The sequence below is a fragment of the Balaenoptera physalus genome, assembly GCF_965194825.1.
Source record: "Balaenoptera physalus genome assembly, chromosome: 18".
Taxonomy (NCBI): domain Eukaryota; kingdom Metazoa; phylum Chordata; class Mammalia; order Artiodactyla; family Balaenopteridae; genus Balaenoptera; species Balaenoptera physalus.
Genome location: NC_138899.1, coordinates 60,937,756 through 60,955,749, shown reverse-complemented (window position 1 = coordinate 60,955,749; position 17,994 = coordinate 60,937,756). Strand labels below are relative to the sequence as shown.

General features: G+C 38.2%; 2 protein-coding genes across 4 annotated transcripts in view; one reads left to right on the top strand and one right to left on the bottom strand.

Moving 5' to 3' along the window:
* LRRC63 (leucine rich repeat containing 63) overlaps positions 1–13,893 on the bottom strand; it is a 44,029-nt gene extending 30,136 nt beyond the window's left edge. Inside the window, exons 1-4 of the mRNA XM_082434988.1 lie at positions 12,665–13,893; positions 6,121–6,859; positions 5,676–5,683; positions 2,357–2,559 (exon numbers count right to left, since the gene is read on the bottom strand). Of these exons, the coding sequence (XP_082291114.1) occupies positions 2,357–2,559; positions 5,676–5,683; positions 6,121–6,859; positions 12,665–12,824 (1,110 nt within the window). The 5' untranslated portion in view covers positions 12,825–13,893. The remainder of the gene's footprint in view (positions 1–2,356; positions 2,560–5,675; positions 5,684–6,120; positions 6,860–12,664) is intronic.
* A 119-nt stretch (positions 13,894–14,012) lies between these two features.
* LCP1 (lymphocyte cytosolic protein 1) overlaps positions 14,013–17,994 on the top strand; it is an 81,471-nt gene continuing 77,489 nt past the window's right edge. For 2 of the 3 annotated variants that reach the window (XM_082435389.1, XM_082435388.1), the window contains exon 1: positions 14,023–14,103. The gene's annotated coding sequence lies outside the window, so the exon portion shown is untranslated. Of the gene's footprint in view, positions 14,104–17,994 lie in introns of all 3 variants that reach the window. The other variant, XM_082435391.1, reaches the window with a different exon arrangement.

The following is a 17,994-nucleotide window of genomic DNA, read 5'->3' as shown; positions in this document are numbered from 1 at the left end:
CTTTATCTTCCCTTGATATCTGGGTTATACTGATAGCATAAAATGTGTTATATGTTGTTGATATTTTTACTTGTTAAAAAATATATTTGGTCATCTGAATGACCAAAATATATTTCTCATATATAGTTGGACTTTATCCATGGTTCCTCACTACCAGCTCCCAAAACCCTTGGAATTTCCAGAACAATAAGAGCAATGGGAGCATCTTTTGTCATAATACTTATTCTCTTATCTTCAGTTCCTGAAATTGCTTCAGAACCATAAAGGCGAAATGGGTGTCTTGTTATTCATAACAAACCCCTTTCCACCACAACTGGATTTATGTTGGTGAGGTGACTTTTGAAAAAGCTCCTTAGAATGGGGGCTGGGTGTCAGAAGAACCAACCATGTGATTAGAAGGTTGGAACTTTCAATCCCCTCACCTCTGAAGAGGGAAAGGGATTGAAGACTGAGCTCAATCAGCAGTGGCCAATGATTTAATCAATTATACTATTAATGAGACCTCCATAAAAACCAGAAGGACAGGATTTGGAGAGCTTCCAGGTCGGTGAACACGTGGAGATTTGGGGAGAGTAGCACCTGGAGAGGGTGTGGGATCTCCACACCCTTTCCTCATACCATGTCCTATGTTTTTCTTCATCTAACTGTTGATTCACATCCCTTAATATCCTTTGTAATAAACCAGTAATCAAGTAAGTAAATAGCTTTCCTGAGTGCTGTGAGCCACTCTAGCGAATTAATCAGGAGGGGGTCGTGGGAATTTCTGATTTATAGCCAGTCGATCAGAAGTATAGGTAACAACTTGTGATTGGCATCCTGAGTTGGAGGGGGTCCTTGGTACCTCCATTCTGTAGCTGGTTGGCCAGAATCACAGGTAACCACCTGGGCTTGTGATTGGCGTCTGAAGTGTAGAGCAGTCTTATGGGACTGAGCACTTTACCTGTGGAATCTGATGTTATCTCTGGGTAGATAGTGTCAGAATTGAGTTGAATTGTAGAACACCCAGCTGGTGTCCAAGAACTGTTGGATGATGTGGGATTCCCCCCTTTCCACCAGCACAACAGTGGAATTGGGTGGTGTTCCTTCCTCTTTTATTTTCTGGAAGATTTAGAGAAGTATATATGTTCCTTTTTCTTTAAATGATTAGCAGAACTCACCCATGAAACTATCTGGTCCTGCACTGTTCTTTGTTGGGAGGTTTTGATTATTTATTCAATCTCTTTACTTTTTATAGGTCTGCTCAAATTTCTATTTGTTGTTGAGTCAGTTTTGGTAATTTATGTTTTTCTAGAAAATGTTTCATTTCATCTAGGATATTTAATTTGCAGGCATGCAATTGTTCATAGTATTCTCTTATAATCCTTTCTGCTTCTGTGAAGCCAGTAGTAATGTTTCCATTTTCATTTCTGATTTTATTTATTTGTATCTTCTCTCTTTTTTTTCTTAGTCTAGCTAAAGGTCAACTTTGTCAATCTTTTCAAAGAACTAACTTTTGGTTTCATTGATTCTCTCTATTGCTTTTCTATCCTCTGTTTCATTTATCTCTGTTCTAATCTTTATTTCCTTCTTTCTGCTAATTTTGGGTGTAGTTTGCTCTTTTATTCAAGTTCCTTAAAGTGCAAAGTTAGGTTACTGATTTGAGACCTTTCTTTTCCACATACCCCTTCCCCACACATACCCAGTACATCTCCTGACATCAACATCTCACACACCAGTATATTTGTCACAATCAATGGACTAACATTGGCACATCATTATCAACATAAATCCGTAATTTATGTTAGAGTTCAGACTTTGTGTTGTATATTCTATGGGTCTTGACAGATGTATAATGAAATATATCCATTATGACAGCATCATACAGAATAATTTCACTGCCCTAAAAATCCCCTGTGCTCCTCCTATTCATCCTTCCCTCCCTCCCTCCAAAATCCCTTACAACCACTGATATATTTACTGTCACCATAGTTTTGCCTTTTCTGGAATTTTTGTTGTTGTTGTTATTCCTCATTTACTACATTACTGCTTCCTTGGTGTTTAATTAATTTTTTGTAATCTGTCACGTTGATTCCTTTCTCATTCCCTTTTGTGTACATTTTTAAGATAGTTTCTTAGGAGTGGTTACCATGAAGATTACGATCGGCATCCTAAATTTAAAACATCTAGTTTGGATTGATACCAAGTTAACTTCAATAGCACACAAAAGTTTTGTTACTATACAACTCCATCACTCCCTCAACCACCACCATTTTATGTTGTTCCTTCAATACCATGGAGAATAACCTAAGTTAGGAAACCTAAAACAAAAATGACCGATAATACAACAGGAAATTGCCATTGAGAAGATGTAGTATACCTTAAGATTAAGTGCATTTCTTCCATGAATTTGACAGTTTACTATGGCCAGGTTGGTCATGGCTGTTACTGTTTCATAGCACGTTGCCACAACAGTCTTAAAACCTTCACCGTGTACGATATGTGCCACTGAGCTTTCGATTTTTCTAGATTTAATGCTACCTAAATAAACAAAACAAGACAGGAAACGTGAATGTGTCATCACTTAGAGTGAAAGTTAAAAGGTATTCATGTTATGATAACAGTAAGTCATCATAAGTAGGTTACCTGGATGCCTCCTTTGGAAGAGATTCCCCATAACTTTCACCCACCCAACCTCAGTTGGTTCTGTTGGCCAAACTTTTTAATATTAGATAGCAGACTAATGTTAGATAGCAAACTTTTCTTTCCAAAAGAAAACCATAAGCTCATAGATTTCTACCTCAATAATTTAGATTCCATCAGTCTGAGTCTTGTTGTAATATATGTAAAAACATCTTATTTTATGATGAATTACATAAACAACTTCTCGCTTCACAAAATGAATAAAGGACATCATATAAGCATATCTCAGATAGAGATCACAGCCCAAGGAGCAATCTTGCTTTTTGCCTTAATATCACATTGATGCATGATTCAAATACCCTATGTAACTCAGCTCTTCCCTCAGTTTAAAGACCTCACACGAGAAAGGGGGGAAAAAAAAAAAAGCAGGCAACTCAGGAGTAGCCAAACAGCGACCACCTACATTTACTTTATCACAACCCTTGTGGGTTTCACCTTTTGTCAAAAATGGCCTATTCAAGCACACACCCAGGTGTGGCAGGAAAATATTTTGAAATATATTTTACACTCCCAGCCATTCTTGCTGTATTACTTGCTGCAACATATTTTATCATCTCAGTAATTCTTATACCATTGCTTCAATGAGAAGAAACGAGGCATCCTAGACCAAAGAAAACAATGTTCAGTTGTTAATTTCTAAAACAGGCCTGTGTGCCCATTTCAGGTCAATCGATGTGAAAGTTACCACAGAATAAAGAAAGATGTATGATGTGATAAGGAGATTCCTTGTCTTGTGGGAGGGAATGGAGCAAGAGGAATGGAGAATGAGTTAAGAATTAAGTCTGTGGCCTGCTTCCTGCCCACCCACACTTATGGGCTAAGCTCAAGCAGTTGATTTTTGAGTGAAAAGGAGGGAGATGGAGGTGCAGAGGTGGTTAGAAATTCCCTGACAGATCTCTGAAGGATCTCAGGATGCTTAAACTCACCTGGGAACTTTTCAAAGAGGGAAATACCAGAGTGGAATAAACTCCCTAAGTCAGAAATGATAACATGACTTGTTCAGGCCTATGATGTGGAGGAGACCCGTGGTTAATTTATGTCACAGACAGGGATAGGGAACTGCTGGAAGGGTAGTGTGCTCAGAAAGTCTTATGGTTGCTGTAGTTAATGATACTACAGTGTATATTTGAAAGTTTCTGAGAGAGTGAAGCTTAAAATTTCTTGTCGCAAGAAAAAGTTGTCAGGTGATGGGTATTAACTGAATTTATTGTGGTAATCATTTCACCATACTGTATATTCATGTATCAAATCATTATGTTGTATACCTTAACTTTATACAGAGTTGCATGTGAATTGTATCTCAACACAACTGGGAAAAAAAGAGAAAGTTTTATGGCTGGAGTGTTCTTCTGTGTATAATCTCCTACTAAACACATCTGTGAATCATTAATTTGTTATATTACTTTTTCTGTTCTAAAATTTTATATGACTCTAATTTTTAAAAACAGAAAGTCCAGTTCTCTGATAAAATTCTCCAACTTTTTATTTTCTTCAACATAGTAATCATAGTTATTTTAAAATCCTTGTTTGAAAACTCCAGTATCTGATCCTATGGTTCTCATTCTTTTGCCTCTTTTTACTGGTTTCCAGACCTTTTATCCTGTTTTTAGGATGCCTTGTGATTTTTAAGTTTAATGCTGGACATTGTGGATGAAAATTTTAAATGGTCTGGATAATATCTGTCTCTAATAAGTGTTAGGTTTCTTCTTCAACTAGGCAGGAAGTACCACTTTGATTTATCAAGGATTGGTTTTGAGTTTTGTAGGGGATAACCTATTTTAGTTTTGTCCTTTCTCCTAGAGCATCATTCTTATTCCCAAGGCATAGGTCTTCTGGGTCTGCAACTGAAAGCCCAGTGCGTTTACCAAGGCCCCTTCATTTCAGCAGAGCTTGAACTCCAATAATTGTCTTCTGTGCAACTGTCAAAATCTAGGCTCACTTCCTTAGCACCTCAGCTGATGTTTTCTGCTGTTTCTTAGCGTATTGTCCTGTACATGCCCAACTTAGAAATCAGCCAACACTCTTAAGGGAGTTTGTATGCAAATATTTGAATTCAGTTCTCTCCTCTCTGATATATTACACCTCTATCCCAGCTATCTTGTCAACTCTGAAGTCTGACTGCTATCTCCTCAATCCAGTAAAACTATCACCTTCTTTCTACCTGTGCCCTGTTCTCCAACACCACAAATCCCCTCAGGCAAAAGCCAAGGTAAATGTACAGCTAATTCAGCTTATTTCAAAGATGGTAACCACTCAAGTCATGCTTGCAAGGGTTACTCTCCAGTAACTTCAATGGTTATTTTATATATTTGGGGGCAGCTTTAATAACTGATTTTGGTGGGAGGGTTTGTCCAATGCAAGCTACTCAATCTTGGCTAGAACCAAGGTCATTAGGTTATTTAAAAAACTGAATCTGATCATTCTAATAGCTGGAACTCCTGTGGGTGTGTTTCTACTGCTTACTATTTCTGCTGGTTTTCATTCATTTTGTTTTTCTTTGTGTACCTGATAATTGTAAATTGTTTACTACACACTGTATTTGTGAAATTGTTTATAGAAATAGTGTGAGATGTAGGATGATGTAATCTTTCTTTAAAGATGATTTTTCATTTGTTTCTGCTAGGTAACTAAGGTCAAAGCACTTAAAACAGTGCTGGCACATGGCAAGCAGTTAACTGTCATGACTGCATGTCTATCTTCCCCATCCAGATTAAGAATACTCCATCTTTTATGTTCCCAACATCAGTACAAAGTTGGGTTTATAGTCAACACTCTAAAAATAGTTGCTGAGTAAATAGCTTAAGGAATGGAAAATGAGGTGGGACATATGTGTGAATCACACACATATACACAAACACACAAAATCACAAATACTTTTATGGAGAGATAATCATATATACAATTTTTAAAAGAATGATATAAACCTAGCATTTACCTTCACATACGCTCAGCATGCTTTGCTTTGGGACACTTTCTACATGTTCATATTCTGTTACACGACTTTCTAGGAAAAAAATTAAAAATAGGATAATGTTTAAATTCGTGTGAAAATTCATGTTGAGGGTATTATGACTTCATTATAATTGTTCATCTTTTAATGAATTGAGGTTATCCATGGAAAAGTGCCCATGAAGGCATCCATCAGCACTGGCATTCTGCTTCTAGAGTTCATCTAGATCACCTTACGGATGACTGTTCATTCATACTGCTCCTTTATATGAGCTTTTCTGATCCTTTGAACTGCTTTATCTGGTTCCCATCACCACCATCTGGGTGGAGTTCCCAGTTTGCCCTTGGCAGACCTGCAAAGTCAGGATTTCTACTACTGCATTCTGCCCCATATATTAAATGTACAGGTGAAAAGGGATCCCACCATCCCATTCTGCAGACCCAAGGGGGAACCACCATATGCTTGGATGCCTTCTCTCCCTTTTGCTCTACTTGACCCCGTTATTACAGACCATGTTCAGACTGGATTTACCTATCACAGACTGTCTTAGAGGTTTCCTTGGTAAAACTGGCATCGGTATGAAAATGGGACCTGGAAAATCATTAATATTTAGCGTCACTGTACGACATTGTAAACAGTCAGACTGCTGACTTTCAGCTTTAACAGGTATAGTCCTCGGTACAGGGATTGGCACTGTTGCATTTAAACGTAACAGGGGCTGCTTTAAAGTATAGGTACTGCTCTTTTGTAAAAACTGGTCAGAATGAACTTCCTTGAGTTTGGGAGTGGGCACTGAAGAAGGGACACTTGGAAGTTTGGAGAACTCTGAGGAGAGAATCAGAATCTCTTTTAAAATGTTAGCATAAATATTTGTTATTTTTAATGGCTCTTCTGATTTTCTGGAACTTTCCATCTTGCATGTTACTTTCCCAAAAACTCGACTTGAAGCTGAACGACACTTGGGAAAAAATATGGAACCAGTAGCAGTCTCTGGAATGTGCCAATAGACATGCTTAGAAGATGTTTTGGTTGTTGAAATAGTAGTCACTCTTTTTTGTACACGATGATCAAGAAAGAGATTTTGAATATTGACAGGGGGTTGTGACTGATCTCTTGGAACATCAGGAAAACTAGTTTTATCTCTTTCAAATGAAGCGGTTTTATCTGGAATGAACCGTACACGTGGTAGCTTAGTTTCACCAGTCTTTCCTAAACCAGAAAAAGAAAAAATAAAGCAGAATTAGATTATGTTTATCAAGGTGTCAGGGGCAGAACTATTAATGTCTCAGCATTCATAGCTTTTCTTTTTTCTTTTTTTCTTTTTTTTTAAGAAAGTAGAAGCCTAGTGCTTTTTTTAAAATTAATTAATTAATTTATTTATTTATTTATTTATGGCTGTGTTGGGTCTTCGTTTCTGTGAGGGCTTTCTCTAGTGGGGCCACTCTTCATCGCGGTGCGCGGGCCTCTCACTATCGCGGCCTCTCTTGTTGCGGAGCACAGGCTCCAGACGCGCAGGCTCAGTAGTTGTGGCTCACGGGCCTAGTTGCTCCGCGGCATGTGGGATCTTCCCAGACCAGGGCTCGAACCCATGTCCCCTGCACCACCAGGGAAGCCCCCCATAGCTTTTCTTTATCCACTCACCCTCTCTCACCTTATAAAACGTTTCTGTATACACTCACTCAGCTATCAGGACTTTTGCTTACCTTACTGGGATAAAGTTTGCATGAACAATTGGAGAATCAGGAAGGCTAAATTGTATTAGATTTAGAAAGAGTAGGGAGCTACTCCTGGAAGAACAGAATGGATGAAGAAGAGTAGGACATAAAGGGAGATTTTTGTGCAGTTGCCACTAAAAACTCTGGCAATATGGAGAGGTAAAAATGACTCAGTGAAGTTTGGCTATTTATCATTTATCATTATTGCTTCCTCATTTGAAACTTCTTTGAGCAAAGATTTTACATTTCTTTTCTTTTTTACATTTCCTCTACCTTCTGGCATTTCAGGGGGGTACAGAGACTGATGACTGATTCTCACCTTCACTCTTAACTCCTTAACTCTTTCCCACTCCTAGCCACACCTATGAAGATACCAGAAACTATGAGTTGGGGAAGAGAAGTAAAAGAACAAGGTGGAAGAATCTATCATGCCCCTGTTTCCCTTGGCTTGTCTAAAACTTAGCAGACCTAGTCTGAGCTGGGAGAAAGGGCAGGGTTTAATTGCATGCTAGATGAAAGTGTTGATTTAGATTGGACTTGTTTAATATCTAAAAATGAGACAAGGCTAATAGATGAAAGTGACTAGAAAAGCCTTGGTAGAGAGATGTGTGCCATGTGAGTTTAAAGGGCAGTAGTAGGAGAAGGATAATGTTTGCTTCCTGCTTATATGGAACTTATCAAAGCTAGCTCATTCCATAAAATGGTTACAGCACCATCTTCAACTTTCCTTTCTCTCTCTCTCATATTAAAACAAAACATGATAATATGAGCAAAATCTAGGTGATGTTAGGTGTGGCAATGACTTTTTTTCTTAATTTTTTTATTGGAGTATAGTTGATTTACAATGGTGTGTTAGTTTCTGCTGTACAGCAAAGTGAGTCAGTTATACATACACATCTATCCACTCTTTTTTTTTTAGATTATTTTCCCATATAGGTCATTACAGAGTATTGAATAGAGTTCCCTGTGCTATTCAGAATGACTTTTTAGATATGACACCAAAACAACAATCCATGAAAGAAAAAATGGTTAAGTTGGACTTCATTAAAATTAAAAACTTCTACTCTGTGAAAGACATTCTTAAAAGAATAAAAAGACAAGCCATGCACTGAGAGAAAATATTTGCAAAACGCACATCTGATAAAGGACTTGCATCCAAAATAAAGAGCTCTTCAACTCAACAATAAGAAAACAAGCCAATGAACATAGCTATTCCGGCTTTTTTTTTTTTTACATCTTTATTGGAGTATACTTGCTTTACAATGTTGTGTTAATTTCTGCTGTATAACAAAGTAAATCAGCTATACGTATATATATATCGCCATATCCCCTCCCTCTTGCATCTCCCTCCCACCCTCCCTATCCCACCCATCTAGGTCACAAAGCACCGAGCTGATCTCCCTGTGCTATGCGGCTGCTTCCCACTAGCTAGCTATTTTACAGATTGCCAACAAACACATGAGAGGATGTTCAACATCAGTAATCATTAGAGAAATGCAAATCAAAACCACAATGAGGTATCACCTCACACCAGTCAGAATGGCCACCATCAAAAAATCTACAAACAATAAATGCTGGAGAGGGTGTGGAGAAAAAGGAACCCTCTTGCACTGTTGGTGGGAATGTAAATTGATACAGCCACTATGGAGAACAGTATGGAGGTTCCTCAAAAAACTAAAATAGAACTACCATGTGACCCAGCAATCCCACTACTGGGCATATACCCTGAGAAAGCCATAATTCAAAAAGAGACATGTACCACAATGTTCACTGCAGCACTATGTACAATAGCCAGGACATAGAAACAACCTAAGTGTCCATCAACAGATGAATGGATAAAGAAGATGTGGCACATGTATACAATGGAATATTACTCAGCCATAAAAGGAAACGAAACTGAGTTACTTGTAGTGAGGTGGATGGACCTAGAGTCTGTCAAATAGAGTGAAGTAAGTCAGAAAGAGATATTACTGTATGTTAACACATGTATATGGAATCTAAAATCAAAAATAGTTCTGATGAACCTAAGGGCAGGACAGGAATAAAGATGCAGACGTAGAGAATGGACTTGAGGACGCGGTGGCGGGGGTGGAGGGCGGCGGATGGGAAGCTGGGACGAAGTGAGAGAGTAGCATCGACATATATACACTTCCAGCTTTCTTTTGATTAGTGTTAGTATGATGTATCTTTCTCTTTCCCTTTACATTTAATCTATCTGTGTTTTTATATTTAAAGGAAGTTTCTTGCAGACAATATATAATAAGCTCTTGTCTTTTATCTACTCTGACAGTTTCTATCATTTAACTGGCACACTTAGACCGTTCACGTTTTAACGAATTACTGACATTGTTGGCTTAACATCTACCACATTTGTAAAGTTTTCTATTCATTGCAGTTGTTTTACTTCCTTGTCTTTTTGAAATCTTCCGTTCTCTTTCTGTCTTTTCTGGTTTTAGGTGAGAATTTTATGAGTCAGTTTCTCTCTTTCAGTTTCATTCCTTTCTTAGCATATCAATTATACTTATAAAAATTTTTTTAAAGTGGTTGCCCTAGAGTTTGCAATATACATTTACAGCGAATCTAAGTCTACTTTCAATAAACACTACACCGCCTAATGGGTATGGCAAGTATCTTTTAACAGAGTAGTCCCAATTCTTCTCTCCATTCCTTATAACACCGCTGTCATTCGTTCCATTTATCCTTGTGCTGTAATCACCCAGTACATCGTTGCTATTCTTGCTTAGAACAGAGACTTACCTATTAGATCCAGTGAGATCACCTATCCTTCTCTGACACTCTTCTTTTTTTAGGTAGACCTGAGTTTCTTTTGTTGCTCACACGGTGTGGAATACTTTCTCTTACTAACCAATTTAAATCATTTTCCTTTTCCAAAGTCTACCTTAAACCTTATACAATCCATCCTTCTTGATTAACACAACCCATACTTACTGTTCTCATTACTTAATTCAACAAACATTTAACACCTCCCATGTGCTAGCTGTACACATAGTGCTGAGGGTACAATCACACAGCACAAACCTTACTACCATCAAAGATCTCATGATTTAATATAGAAACTAGGCAGGTAAACAGTTACACTAGAGAATAAGAGCTCAGTAAGGGGGTAGATAGGGGATACTCTGGGACCATAAAGGTAAGCAGTCTGACTGGGTGTAGAGAGAAGAGGTGCTTAGGGAAATCTGCCCAATGAAGATGATATCTGTCTTCTCAATTTAGACTTCCCTATTTTCTGATACATTTCCCCATCCCCATGATTTCTTTTCTTTTTTTTCTAGTATGTTAAAATTCCACCTTTCCAATAGACTCCTCTGCCATCAAAAACTACACGGGTCTCCTCTATAATTAAACATATTTCATTTCACTTTCACTAATTCCTCAAGTCTTAGTTCACACCCCATTCCTGCCCCAGGGTTACTCACATTTATGAAGTACTACTGTCTGTACCATTAATTGGGCATAAATTCTATGCTCTTTGTATTGTTATTTAAGGTTCTTACTGTATGTGTATCTCATCTTTAGAGTTTAACTAAAGTTCTTGAAAGGTCCTGAAAGGCAGGGACCAGATCAATCGTGTCATTCATTCCCTACAGCATTTAGCATTGTATGCAAACTGCAGGTATTTATTTCAGGTTTTTATTTCAGTGTTTGAATATTCATTTTTATAAATTGTATTTTGGTCATTTTAAGTATTCATTCATTTGTTCAACGAGTATTTTGAACATCTACTATATGCAAAGCACTCTGCCAAGAACCTTTGGAGACATAGGATTACTAATAGTTAAGGTCATTGAATGTCCAAGTTGCCAAAAGCAGGAAAGCCCCCCCCCAACAAAAAAGGATTATCCAGCCCAAAATAGCAAGAGTGAAAAACTCTGTACTAGAGGATAAACTTCAACTAAAAGATAAACGGAAAAATTACAACCAAAGAACTGGTAGTGAGCAGTATATCTACATAACTGTGGGTATTATTATTACAGAACAGATTGTAAATTCAGAAATGTAGAACATTATAGAAATGTAGAAATGATATAACAAAAGTTGGTAGGGAAAGTGAGAGAGGAAATTGGATGTAACATAGGTAAGTTGATTCACACATCTTTAATAGCCATGGATCAAAAGGTAATGATTTAGCATTGTAAACCAAGTTACAGACTAGGCACATTTTAACAGTATAAATGTCAACACTAAACTAATTAATATAATCAACTAAAATCAGGGGGTAGAGGGGACTGAAAAGGGGAAAGAAGAGGAAATATGCTAATTTTACCATTGCTTATAAGTAAGGAGTCAATAAATACCATATACAGAAATAGAGGATTAAGGGTGTTATATAAAGTTATAATCATAAAAGTGGCTTATCTTTACTTCACAGCACTTATCACAGGGTAATTTTACATTTAGTTGTATGATTATTGGATCCCACCAGAGGGTAACTAAAAAAGAGGATTGGCAGAGTTGGTTTTGCTCACTATTATATCTCCAGTTCTTAGCACTGTACTTATAAATACACTCAATTCTCATGATTTGTGGCAGTTCTGTTCTATAGTCTCAGTGAGCACTGAGTTATCCAACACTGAACCGTTACTTCTTGGGAAAATACGGGGTGAGGTTCCTGCAAGCCTCTGGTCTCAACATTATCAGCAGCCAATCAATACATAACCTTGTTTTATATGTGCTTCTATTTAAAGACACTTTATTTAATATAGATTGTTCATTCATTAACATTGAACTCTCAGCCAACAACACTGTAACTCAGGCCTGAAGGAAGCTTCTCTAAGGCATATATTTTCTCCATAAGGCACATCACAGCATTCTTGTACTATACCTAGGGGCTATTTTAGACTGTTAAATCACCAACAAAAAGTACAGAATTCAGAAAACATGGCACTAACTAGACCAGGAAAAGGGCAGTTATTTATAATACGAGAGCTAAAACAGGAAGGCACAGCCGTATCTTTCCTTGACCTCAGCTGGGAATATGTGTGTTTTCAATGCCCTGCATGTGTCCGAGAATTATCATATATACCCGCCTCCTGCACAGTTTCACTATTATAAAAGGAGTGAGAAAGAGCTCTATATACTGCTCCAAAGTGTTCTTCATGGTATATTTTGGGGCTAAAAAGACAAAATATAGTACAGTGTACTGATTGGGGGGTTATAAATAGATTCTAGCAGTTAGGTAAATTCACTCCTACAGAATCCACAAATGATGATCAACTGTACTTGTAGAAATGAATTGGATGTTACCATCTTACCACAAACATTTGTAAGTTGCTGGTTATTAGTGAGTGTCTTTAACTATTGTGATTCTGAGCTGTGCAGGTTGAGAAACTTCTGTGAAAAATAAAGTTAAACATCTTAGTAATGCACATACCTGCACGGGCTTTCTTCTGACATAAAGACAGTTTAGGGAGATTTGGAGGTAAGGGTCTTCTAAGAAGTTGTGGGTGGTTTTGCATTTTACTAATAAGCACTGTTTTTCACAGCTGTTGATTGAGAATTGAAAAGTTTTTGAATATGTTTGAATTGTTGCTGAAAAATAATTCATTCGAATCCAGATTACATCCTAATGAAACTTGTTCTGCACTAATACTATACTGGGTCCAAGCAGAATTCCTATAAAAGGAAAAGAGGGTAAGAAAATAATTTCTTAAAACTTCTAGAAAGAATCTAAATAAAATTTAGGCTTATAATTAATACAGAATTTAAAAATACATATACTGTTACCAATCAGGATCATTCTAAAATTTCACATGTTAGCAAAAAGTTCAGTCAGTGTTATTTCAGCTAGTAAATACTGATTTTCCAGAACAGTAGAAATGACACTCATTTTTTTTCTACCTCCAAAATATTATCAATTTATAAATTTGGAAAGAGTTTTTGGTCAAAAAGGTGAGGAAGTCCTTCCATGGCCTCTGAAGACCCACCTTCACAAATAACTCTTCACAAATAAGTTGTTTCCTTTCTGTAGTACTGACATTTTAAATTTCAACCACTACACTTGGGCCATAACTATTTAACCCAAAAATAAAATGGTCTTCAATATAATGAGATTTTTCCAGGATCGCGGTCCCAATTAGTACTGTTTTAGAAATGATGCCAGAAGATAGGACCAAATATATGTGCTTAGTCGGGACAATATCAAAGTGCCTGGGACATCACTATTCCGTTGACAGTCTAGACGGGTACGCTCTGGAGCTGCACAAATGGGCCGCTTTATCCCCCCAGGATGACTTGCACAGAAGCACTCAAGGTACGCTTCCTGGTAGTACGTCCCACTTGATGCCTGTAATTTTCCGTTATTATTGGAAGAGATGCTTGGAAACGTTGGACTCGTACGCTTTCCTTTAGGGCAATCAGCTGCTTCTCAAAACAATCAGCTTTTCCTTTTTTTATCTCCTCTTCCTGGGAATTTAGGCAGGTTAAGGTCAAGTGAGGTCGCAGGTCTTCCCGCGGTATATGCTGTCCGGAAAGAAAGCACCCAGGCCACCCTCACCCACCCGCCAGGTGCGACCCGAGGCCAAGCAGACAGGCCCTAGCAACCGGAAGCCCATAAACCCGTCCCGGCCGCCGGATGCGCAGGCGCAGGGGGGAGGGCGGGGCCGGGCGGGGAGCGCACCCGCCCGCGGAGCACTGCGCAGCCGGTCCCGCCCCACCGGGCGGCGTGCGCCGAGCCCACTCGCCTTGCCCAGCCGCTGTGCCGGGCTGCAGGAGAAGCCCGCTCCACGTGCACCTGCTGTACGGAACCCCGTGGTGACAATCGTTATTACTGTTTTTATTCTTAATGACAATGACCACTATTATGTATTTACTTTCCTCGCTTGCAAGGTGCTTAACTCGGGTGTCTAGGGTCCGGGCTGGCATTCTTTCATGCTGCACTTCTGCGCAGCCGGGTCCCGGGGCTGATTTTACAGGGCCCCCGAATAGCGAACATTGTTTTGTTTCTCTTCCTTTAATGCAACCTGTTTTGTCTTTCTGATCCTTTAAAGTTCCTGGATGAATAGGAAATGTGTAGGCATAGGGGCATTAAGGATCCAAGAGAGCTTTAAAAGAAACCCATTTCTCACTGTCCTAGTTACTTGTTCTGACTATCGTGTTGTGACTTGTGTCCTGTGTCATGTTGTTGATGAACCTGTACGTACGGTGATCGATACATCGTGTGTGTTTGCATGTATGCGCATGTGTTTCTCTGGAGATTTGACGGAGAAAGTGCGAGAGAGAAAACTCATTAGGTAGGTGTGTAAATCCCAGCTCAGAAAGTGAAGTAGATGGAGCTATCTTCCAGTCTTGTGTTTTGTTTTGTTTTGCTTTATTTTGTAAGTACAAGTGTAGGACCTTTAGTACAGTTGTTGGAAGATGAGACTTGTTTGTAAATCTTTGTAACTTTGGGGATCTTTCAAGATTTACTCCCTAACCAAATCTTCCTTTTTCTCCTTAGGAACAAGCATATATTTTTAAACAGTCAGTGAAAAAAGTGGAAAAGTAAAAAAGTATTTCATCAGACTCTGGGAAATATTCTGCACCTTGTTTTCCTTTGTATGTGGTTTCTTTTCCTTGTAAGATAACTATGTCCCAATTAAGCTGCTGCCCAACACCATGAATTTATTCCACTTTCAATCCACCGCATAGATTAATTAGCTTCTCAGAAAGCTAAGAAAGTCGACAGTAGGCAGATCTGTTTGCTAGGTTTTGTCTCAAGTAATATTTGTTGTGCATATTTTGTAAGTGTGAAAAATGTTTCTATTTTTAACCATAAAAATATTTATGTCCCAATAGATAAATTGAGTCAGGTTCCTATCCTCTTAAAAGTTGTTTGAACCGTGAGAACTGCTGGGATTCAGTTTTACTGACCAATGCTTGGCCTTTAAAATTTATGCTTAGTATTGCATAGTCAAAATCAAAGCGATGCACTTATCAGTAGTTTTTTTTTAAATGCTTTGTCACACATGGAATCAGGCATCAGGCTTCATTCCCTGCAGATTTCTTCTAGCAAATAGCAGGCAGAAACTAGGGCTGTTTAATATGTAACCTCCTTAGGTGTGAATATTTTGTCTTCCACTACTTACTACTTCTGTTACTTAGCACCAAACATTTAGGTAAATGAGATCGTGATTATGAAAATTAAATTCATGGCTTGGTGTGTTTTATATGCATATATCAGTTTTTCTAACACAGATTACGTGTTTCATCTATGGAAATGATGTACAAGTGCAGGCCGGATTTAGAAAGTACACATCACATTCAATTTGGATTCTTTTATTATTTTTATTTAATTTATTAATTTTTAAATTTTGGGGGGAGATATTGCTACCTCAATCTCCTTTTCTTTTTTAAAAATAATCATGTCTCTTTAAATAATACAACTCCCTCTGATTTTAAGGGTCTCCACCTGATATGCAGTACAGTCAGCCTTTTTGTTTGTTGCATTAGCTGTGTGATGAAGCTTGTCAAAGTGAACCACAGCACTTTTAGCAGACTGTATTAAGGATGCCACAGTAATGGTGAGTGCCAAGGTTGTGTACATTCTGCGGTTTTTTTGTTTTTTTTTTAATGTTGCTAAAATGAGATAAAAGCCTTATGCACAAGCAACCCTACACACCCTGCAGGTAATGCTATTGATTTTCCTAACGAGTGCGGAGTACTGGGGGAATCTCAGATTTGCTACTGGTGAAAGGACACAGCTCTGTTGGAATGGTGTAGAAACTGTTGCTGGAAATCTTCACTATTTTCTATATACCGCTCTGTTTGTTTTCCTTTTAAACAGGATGGAGGTTTACAAAATAGTTTGGTCAGTGTAGATTTAATTTAACGTTTTACTTTATGGAAATAACTGCAGTGATCTGTATTTTTGTGCTCATATTAGTTTTTAGGAGTTCTTTTAAAAAAATAGTTATTTTTGAGAGCACATTGAATAAACTGTTGAGTCCCCAGGGTAAACCAAGGCACGAAAAGCTTTTGAGAAAGAGGTATTTTCTTGATCTGAGTTTACCTGTTTTCTTATATATATACTGAGAAATGTCTTTACTCTTCACCAGTCACAGCGGCTTAAATGTATACTTTTATTTCATGTGTTTTCATGCTGCTGCATAGAGAACAATTTTATATTTCCTTAAATGTTAATAAAGATATTTTGAAGAAGCTGCTTTTCTTTTTACCTCTCCTATCTCATTGCAAAGACAAAAACTTCGTTTCTGTTCTTAATTATTTTGGGGCCGGTTATTTAGTTTTTTCTTTTTGTCTTTCAGGATGATAGTCCTGGGATTTTTTTCAGAAAAATCATTGTTAATAAGGAAAGGTCATGCAACGTGCATCATAGAATTAAGAAAAATTCCCAAACGTAGTGAAAGAACAATGTCTATCTGTTATAAAAGCATATTCATGAATTCAGCCATTCATTCCAGAATGATTTATTGGAACCTGTGTGTAAGGCTCTTTGCTAGGTGCTAAACTTTAAACTTTATTAAAACAACATGTAATGATTCATTTGAGGCTTTATAATTTTAGACATTAAAATGAAATTTTAAATCTTTTCAAAGTCTTTATTTATCTATAATTATGGCTACTTGAGGTTTTTAAATTTTTTAACATTTTATTACGTTGCTCGGGTAGAATACTGTTATTTATTCACACTACCCCGAATACTTAGGAACAGTTCTGTATTTCCTTAGTTTCAGTGATTGTTTTAGACTGTCTGCGCCCAGCTGATACTAGATATCTGTGTATATTGTATGATTGTGTCCTTCACCAAAAAAGGGTAAATAATACTTGTTTCCTTAATGTTAGGTTGACATTGCCTTTCATGCTGTGAGTGATGCAATGTCAATGGTGGTTACTTACCATGTGGAAGGCACTGGTCTAAGTGTTGATTTTATGTTTTATCTTACTCCACAGTTCTCATGTTAACTGAAAATTCTATTACCTGCATGATATGTCAATCAAAGGCAGCATAGCTCAGCTCGGCTGGGTTCAAATCCCTGGCCGCTACTTGATAGCTCTGTGCCCTTGGACCAGCTACTCAACCTATTAAAGCCCCTGTGGTTTCTTCACCTGTAAAACTGGGGTAAAATGGTACCTGACTCAGGACGTTGTGAGGATTTAGAGAGAGAATCTAGGTCAAGGACTTAGGTTCATGCTGGGTACAGATGAATCCTCATTAGATGCTAGCTGTTAAAAACAAATAGCTCCGGTTTCCTATCTGCGCTGTCCCTGCTTTATGTGATTATAGTTGATGTTAACCAAGGTATTTGGAGAGTTGAAGGGTGAATCCTGGGCATTTATCCATAAAGTATCACACTTGGTTTGCTAACGTCTCTGGTACGTTGGTGAAAGAGGTCTGCACCTCTCAGATTGTGAACAGATGCCGCGCGTGCTCCAGGGCAGGTCCCTACATTCTGTCACTGGTCCTTATACCCCTCTGGGCCGCAGGGGAGCCATGGGACAGCTCATGCCTGAAAACGTCCAAGTGCAGTGATGTGAGTAAAGAGACCTTGACCTGTGTCATTCACGTGAGCTGAGTCTGTGAGCTGCTGTGAGCGTTGATTGAGCTGGACCGAATCCATGATGAATGTCAGCCTGTGACCCAAGGATGAAAGCTGCCGTGTTCTCGGTGTCCTCCAGGCCAGCTGGTGA